This window comes from Pelodiscus sinensis, chromosome 2, assembly GCF_049634645.1.
Source record: "Pelodiscus sinensis isolate JC-2024 chromosome 2, ASM4963464v1, whole genome shotgun sequence".
NCBI classification, from domain to species: domain Eukaryota; kingdom Metazoa; phylum Chordata; order Testudines; family Trionychidae; genus Pelodiscus; species Pelodiscus sinensis.
This window is the reverse complement of record NC_134712.1, coordinates 146,508,385-146,516,664: the sequence shown is the minus strand read 5'-3', so window position 1 is coordinate 146,516,664 and position 8,280 is coordinate 146,508,385. Positions and strand designations below refer to the sequence as shown.

The 8,280-nt window shown below is 43.9% G+C and overlaps 1 protein-coding gene across 5 annotated transcripts in view; it reads right to left on the bottom strand.

Annotated features, from left to right (window-relative positions):
* Positions 1 to 5,174: 5,174 nt before the first annotated feature.
* Positions 5,175 to 8,280, bottom strand: part of RECK (reversion inducing cysteine rich protein with kazal motifs) — a 150,645-nt gene continuing 147,539 nt past the window's right edge. For all 5 annotated transcript variants that reach the window (XM_025179693.2, XM_075921582.1, XM_025179697.2 and 2 more), the window contains one exon: positions 5,175 to 6,568. In XM_025179693.2, coding sequence (XP_025035478.2) covers positions 6,353 to 6,568 — 216 coding nt within the window. In that variant the 3' untranslated portion in view covers positions 5,175 to 6,352. The remainder of the gene's footprint in view (positions 6,569 to 8,280) is intronic.

Below are 8,280 nucleotides of genomic sequence, written 5' to 3'. Positions count from 1 at the left end.
AATGAGATCTTGAATGGACTGAAATCTGTGCAGAGATAGGAAGGCCCTGCCTGCAACTGAATCCAAGTGAGCCCCTATAAACTCCAGATCCTGAGTTGGGTGTAAAACAGACTTTTGTTTGTTGAGGAGGAGTCCGAGGGCGTGGAAGGTTCGCCTGGTGAGATGGATCATGTGAAGAACTTCGGAGGCAGAAGGACCCTTGAGTAGGCAATCATCCAAGTACAGAAAGATGATTACTTCTTGACGTCGAAGGAAGGCCACGACTACCGCCAGGATTGTTGAGAATACCCTGGGGGTAGAGGACAGCCCGAAGGGCAGGACTTTGTATTGGTAGTGATTTGTGTCGACGACCAAACGTAAGAATCTTCTGTGGACTGGATGGATAGCAACGTGGAAATAGGCATCCTGGAGATCAAGGGTGGCAAACCAGTCGTGATGATCCAGTGCAGGAATGGATGGCAGACGTGATCATTTTGAATCTGTTTGTGCAGGAATCTGTTCAAATAGTGGAGGTCTAGTATGGGTCACCAACCTCCGGATCTTTTCTGGGTGAGGAAATAGTGGGAATAGAAGCCCCTGTTCTTGAATTCATTAGGGACTGTCTCTATAGCCCCCAGAAAGAGTAGGCGGTCGACTTCTGTTAGCAGGAGGGCCTCGTGAGAGGGGTCCCTGAAAAGGGACAGGACGGGGGAGATGGTGGGGGGAATGGAAGTGAAAGGAATGGTGTAACCTGTTTGAACAATTTCCAGTACCCATCTGTCTGTGGTGATTGCTGCCCATTGGTGGAAGAAGGGCTTCAGTCAATGATGGGAGACTTGGGTAGACTGATCTGTGATGTTGCCTGTGATTGTCTGCGCACCCCCGACCAAGGCATCAAACTTGCTGCTTGTTACAGGGGCCCATTTGGACACGGCCATTTCCACTGCATCATTGTTGGGGTCTCTGGTGTGAGCATTGATTATCAAAGCCTCTCTGTTGTTGCTGCCATTGATGTCTGCTGTACGAATAGTCGTACCTGTGCTGGTATGGTGTATATCAGCGTCTCCTTAAGGGAGGTGTCTACATCCCCAAAGTTCTCAACGTTGTTTGGGAGTCCTTTGAGGAGTGTAGGACGGTGTCGGTATTTTCAGCAAAAAGCTTGTCCTTGTCAAAGGGTAAGTCCTCAACCTTGCTCTGTAAGGGTATGTCTACACAGCGAAGTTAATTCGAAATAACAGCAGTTACTTCAAATTAACTTCAATAGCATCTATACATGCAAACCGCTATTTCAAATGTAATTCAAAATAGTGGAGTGCTTAATTCGAATTTGGTAAACCTCATTCTGCGAGGAGTAATGCCAAATTTGGAATAGCTAATTCGAAATAAGTGCGGTGTAGACACTTAATTCGAATTAGCTGGCCTCCAGAACTTCCCAATTTCCCCTGGTGGCCACTCTAGGCCAAACAAGGAAAACTCTTCTCCTCTCCTCTCAGGCCCAGAGCCCTTAAAGGGATAGACTCTGGCCATGTGCCAGAACCAGGCCTGCCAGGAGTCGCAACCCCTCACCCAGTGGCCACACAATGCCAACCAGTGGCAGCCAGCCGTCCCCCCACCCAGTCCCCGAGCACCCAGGGGCCAGCCAGTGGCTGTAGACGGTGCGCGCCCTCGTGGACTAGTGCGGACATCATGGACCTCCTTGAGGTTTGGGGGGAGGCCCCCAATGTCCATGATCTCCGCACTAGGTGGAGGAATGCGGCCGTCTACGGCCAGAAAGGGCCACAGGCACACCCAGGAGCAGGTGCACCTCAAAGTCAAGGAGCTGTGGCAAGTGTACGCCAGGGCCACCAGGGGCGGCACCACAGCAGGGGTTGACACCTGCCCCTACTTCCCCCTCTTGACCAAATCCAGGGGGGTGGGATGGTCCGTGCCACCCAGGGGGGCAGCAAGCTGGAACTGGAGGGCCCTGACCTGGGCGCGGTAGAGGGGCCATCGCGGACGGTGCCACACCGGCTGGAACCCCAAGCTGTCCCAGCACCAGAGTCAGCAGGGTTGTCCAGGGAGGCCACACCAGGTAAGTGCCATCACCGTCCCCTACCCGATGAGGGGGGGGGGGTGAAGGGCGGGGTGGGAGACCAGGGACCAGGCGCGTGGGCCTTGCTTACCACACGGGCCTTGCTTACCACACATCATGCAGCAACCTGTGCATGTGCGAGCACATGCCATGCCACCCTTGGGCAGGTGGCTCCAGCTGTGTGACACCCAAGGGCTGTGGCTGAAGAGACCTGACACACTCCTGACCCCGGGGCGGGACACAGCAGGACGTCCTCCCTTCACACACCCCCTCCACACAGAGGCAGGGGACATCTCCCCCCCCACCTCAGCAGCACTATAAACAGCATAGGGATATGGGTGTGGTCTCGGGGCACCTCCCACTCCTGGGGATAGCTGGAGTCAAAAAAGAGATTACTGAATCCCATTAGTACAGGAGACTAGCTTAAAAATATGTAGTTGAAACAATGCTTTACCTGATCCACTTGGAAGCAGCAGCTTTGCAGTCTCATCTTCAACTCTGAAATATCTAGGCCCCAATTTTGCAAAGAACTTAACCACATGTAAGTTTGATCATGGAAACTGTTCCATTCCCTTCTTACAAAAGTGGCCAATAGGCTTGTTGAAACTCCTAAAATAACAGTTTGTAAGCATTTGTAACAAAAATAAGAACTTAAGGAATAATACCAAGGAGAATCAGTCCCATGAGATTTACAATTTGATATACTGCTGCAAAAGCAGCTGAAACACTATGCTGAACTGCTTACTATTTATTCAAAGATCTTCAGTATTTGCTCGTCCAACACATACTTTTTAAAAGGTACATTATAGAAAACAATGGTTTGTGAACCTACAAATCCTTAGGATTTGAATTCTGTTTTAACAGGCTGACTCTCTGGGGGGGTGAGTTTTCTGTACTTCCTAATTCACTGAAGACTGTTTTCTTCATGTCTATAAAATCATACCAGTATCACACACGCTATTCCACATGGAAAAGATGATTTTAAGATCTCATCGAAATTCTTTTAAAAAAAGAAGTGGTAAATAGATTTTTATATATATCATATAACTCCCATTTTTTCTGTAGACCTTGTGAAGCAAGACTACATAGTCTAGATATTGAAAAGGAAGCTTGTTCATTTACTTGTTAACAACTCAGGCATTCAAATAAACCTTCCCAATTGTTAGACGCTTTTGGCGCGACATCTAAAGTTCCAATCTTTTTTACTTCAAAATCTCGTCAAGAGTACTATGGTTTTATCAACACACTGGAAAACTCCCAACCAAATGGATTAATAGCATGTTATTCTAAAGAAAGACTGCAATAGTTATTTGTATCAAAAATATTTTACATACCCTTCCACACACCGTGCTTTTTTCACAACAGAATATACAAAACACATGCACTTATGAAAGCACTTGGAGTAGGTTTCATTGGGACTTTGTCAGTTATAAACTAAAGTCAATGGGACTCTGTAGGTGATAAGAGCTTGACTGCACCAATTGCTTTTCAAAACGACACCTCAACAATTTAATTGCTAGTGGAATCTTAATTCTTTCCTTGATCTTTGTGAACCTCTCCAGATGACAGACTGACATTTGTATAAGACTAAATTTGCAGACCTATAACATAACAAAAATAGCAAAAGTAATTCAGCTCTCTCCACATGTATGTTTGACACTCCCAGTATAAGATACTACAAAATATTTAGAGACCAACAGTCTATACAAAAGTACTGTAAGGATCATAGCTTGAAATTTACTTTGCCAAGTTTTACAATCTAAACCAGCGTTTCCCAAACTATGGGCCGTGGCCCGGTACTGGGCCGCAGGAAAAAAATATCGGGCCTCAGTGTGGTTGTCGGGGTGTTCCAGGCTCCTGGAGTGCCTGAGTGGTGCCGGGTCCTCCAAGCCCTCAGCCGGATGTTCTGGCTCCCAGAAAAGGCGTAGCTAGGAGAGATCGGGGGGGGAAGGGAAGAGTAGGAGGGGAGAGCCAGCCACCGGAAGCAGCACTGGACAGAGGAATCGTGGCAAGCCGGGGAGATTGGGGGGGAGGCAGGCAGCGGAAGCATAGCTGGCTGGGGGGGAGGGGAGCAGGGGCCTGGCGAGGGGAGATCGGGAGGAGTAAGGGAGAAGCAGCTGCTGGAAGCAGGGATTATCTGGGGCATCAGGGCTGGCCAGGAGAGATTGGGGGGCCAGCAGAAGCAGGGCTGCTGGGGGGCGCGAGGTCGGGGGCAGGGAGCTGACTGGGGAAGATGCGGGGTGGGGAGAAGCGGCTGCCGAAAGCAGGGCTGGACGTGGGCAGCAGGGCAGGCCAAGGGAGATTGGGAGGAGAAGTGGGGGAGAACTGGCTGTCTGGGATGGGGTTGTGGGAAGTGGGGCTGGCCAGAGGTGCAGCGGGGGAGGGGAGCGAATCAGCCGGTGGGGAGCAGGTCTGACCCGGCCATATGCAGATCTCGGGGCACTGCCCCCCTTCCCCCCCCCCCCACAAAGCACGAGTGAGTCCGGCCTGGTGATTCTATTTTGCCCCCCCCCCCCCCCACACACACACGGCCCCTCGACTAGTTGCGAACAGTCTGGCTGGTAGACACACTCATGCAGCCTGAGCATGTTTACCAGCCAGGCAGTTCAAAACTACAAACTGATACATCTATAATAATAAAACTTACTTAATGAGAAAATACCAGACATGTTATATGTCTGGTATTTTCTCAGTTTGTTTTTTGTGTGTTTATATTTTTGGGCTGCAAAAAACTGTACTGAAAAAAAAGGTTCCAACTAAAGTAAAAAGTTTGGGAGACCCTGGTCTGTCTGTCTTACATTCCATTTATCCAATCCATATTCCTTAATTTGCAGGCAAGAATATTGTGGGTGACCATATCAAAAGCTTTGCTAAAGCTGGCACGGGGGACTTTGGGAGGACCAGAAACAACTTATTTGAATATTCATCATTTGATTGATGAATATGCAAATATGCAAATGAATGTTACTGGTCCTCCAAAAGTTCGCAAATGGATTTACTGGTTTTCGTGTCAAAAAGTTTGGGAATCCCTGATCTAAACATTGCACAAATGTGTATTTTTTTATTTAATTTTATCTAGGTGTTATATCTAAAAGCAAACAAAAACACGCTGAAATATGTGGAATATTTTATAAAATTGCATATATATTTTAAGTATACATGAGAAAATAAAAGTTCTTTTTATTAAAATAAAAAAAACATTGCATTGAAAATATTTAACAAAAATAATTGCTACAAACATGCTAGAACAACATACAAAATTCAAAACATTTTAAGTGCCTTCTTTTAAAGTTCAACATTTTGGCAAAAAAGGTTTTCTTTATACACTTCAAAAGTTGGCGACAATAATACTGACACAAAACACTTCATTTAGATTAAGTTCATGTGCATAAAACACAATAACTTGTAAAGTCTTGTTTGTATAAAAACAACATATTTAAAGTGTAAATTTCATTAGATAAGATGCAAATACTGCAATATTTAAAATGGCACTTATAAATAGAGGCTTAATTTTGCATACAATAGAAAAATCAGATAGAATACACGGTATTTGCAATGCACAGAACTGTAGAAATGAATACACTTCTCCATTTCTTAATGTAAATACAGTTCTGGCTTAGAAAATGATTGTCACTTTACAAACATGGGGCCCAATAGCCTGCAAGCACTTAAGCAGGTAATGAGTAAAGCTACTCAAATGTGCAAGTTTGCTGGGACAGGCCCATGGCTATTTAACCTTCTTCATAATAAAATATAAGGTAATATATTCACATGAATTTTTTTTTCAGTTTTTGGTAAATTACGTAAGTAGCAGCATTTTTTGTTTCTTCCAAAAATCAATGTTTAAAGTAGGTGCATGCTCCTCATACTTCTCAATAATATACATCTGAATAATTAAACTCTTCAAAAATCTCAATACAATGTATGTTCACTGTTTAAAATAATAGCATTTTTGTGTAACAACTCCCTTTTCACAGAATCACAATTTTAGAGATTTGTATAATATTTTTATGGAATGTGTGCATAATGAAAATTATCTGTGTGTAAAAAATCTTTTGAACAGTTGTTTTACTGATTAAGAGAGTTTTCCTTTGGATTATTTCAAATATTTTAAAATTCATTTTAATGAAAAAATTAGTACATTAAAATACTTTTCTGGAATTTTGTTGAACCAAACTGCTATATATATATTTTTTCTGGTTAAAATATATTTTGCTCTGTTAATAGATCAGCAGTTTTGAATGTCATTCGCAATATAGAAAAAATACAATAGGATATTTATTTTGCACATTTTCTAAGCAGTTATGTATTACATATTGCTGCTAACAAGGTCAATATAAGGCTCAAGAGCAGGGTGTGCAATACAAGCACCGCTTTAATCGAGGAAGAAGATATACTAAAGGAAACTTGCACTTGAGATGTGATAAGTGCCGATAATGGCACATGGGATGATAAAGTTGGGCTGTCAGAATTTATCAGAGACTCTATCTTTTCTGCTTCTTTATTGCAGGCTTCAATCTAGAAAAAAAAAAGTTAGTTATTAAAATCTCTTATTTTTACCTAAAAGATATATATAAACATTTGGGATGGTGAATACAGTTTAGGATGGCAAAGCCATAAGTGAATTGTCCAGATCAGTTCAAAGTCATGCCTTAACATTTACCAGTGCTTCTGAGAATTTTTAAAAATTGAATTGTATGTCTCTTTCAAGTGCCTTAGTTACTTATGAATGCTACTGTGGCAGCTTCGTGGGGAGAAAATTATACCTTTCATAAAAAGGTTCATCATAATTTTGAGATTTTTAAGGTCCAAAATCTCATTATAGACCAGAATTAGAAAGAAGAGCTTCACAGTACTGGAAATAATGAAATTTCCCTTCTGGTTCACTAGATGCTGTTCTGAGGTCTATGAAAGTAGAGAACCATTAAAGAAGTTTAGGAGGGTTGGTGCCCACAGGCCTGCAAACCTTAGGAGACACAGTAACCCACTCGAGGACATTTTCCTTTTTCTCCTGACAAGTTTTGCACTGTTCAGAGGTTACATTCTGAGATCCCTTGCACAAGGATATAGATTTACTTTTCACAGTAAAGGAAAAATCAACCAACAAACCATTTTTTAGAAGTCTTTTTCATGCTACACAGAACTTAGCACAAATGATGCTTCACAGCGTTCCATGCTGAAATATTAGTCTATTTTCAAAAGTTATTATCTTGGGTGTTTGACAAGGGGTTATCTACAGGGCAAGTTTTATTTTCTACAACGTAGTTAGATTTTTGATTTCTGCTAAACACCTCTAATTTTAGAGTGTTAACTTAGAAACCTCGTCTGATTCAATTAAAATTTTACAGAAAAATTCTAAATAGTCTAATTTCAATGCTAGTCCTCAACAGCCACTTTTACAGACAAGTTTTTATTAATATTTTAAAGGCGAGGATGGAAGAGAAGGTTACTCACTCTACAGTAACTGAAGTTCTTTAAGATGTTCATTCCACTTTAGCTTATGACTGTGCATGTAATTGGAGATTTGTAGTAGCAGTGTCTGTTTGGGTCACAAATGTGTGCTCCCTGTCTTCAGGTGGCGTGACACCCCCACCCCACCCCATTCCTTCTCTAACTGCAGAGTATGTAGTGTGAAACTCCAAAGTAGAGAAAAGGAGGGAGAATAGTGGAACACCCACAGTAACACACATCTCGAAGAACCCTAGTTACTGGACAGGGTGAGTAATCTCTTTGGGTATTTCTACACTACAAAGTTAATTCGAACTAACGGACGTTAGTTCGAATTAACGTTGATAGGCGCTACACTAGCGCTCCGCTAATTCAAACTTAATTCGAACTGGCGGAGCTTAGTTCGAACTAGGTAAACCTCATTCTACAAGGACTAAGCCTAGTTCGAACTTACTAGTTCGAATTAAGGGGTGTGTAGCCCCTTAATTCGAACTAGTGGGAGGCTAGCCCTCCCCAGCTTTCCCTGGTGGCCACTCTGGCCAACACCAGGGAAACTCTATTGCCTCCCTTCCGGCCCCAGACCTCTGAAAGGGGCACGGGCTGGCTACGATGCCCGTGCCAGGTGCAAGCCTGCCAGCACCCAGCTAGCAGACCCTGCACCTGGCATGGCTCGAGCCAGCCACCCGATGCCCCCCAGCCCTCCCACTCTTCCCGGGACCAGGCTGGCGGCTCCCGGGAGCTTGCCCGGGACCGCAAGAGGCGGGCACCCGCCTGGTCTAGTG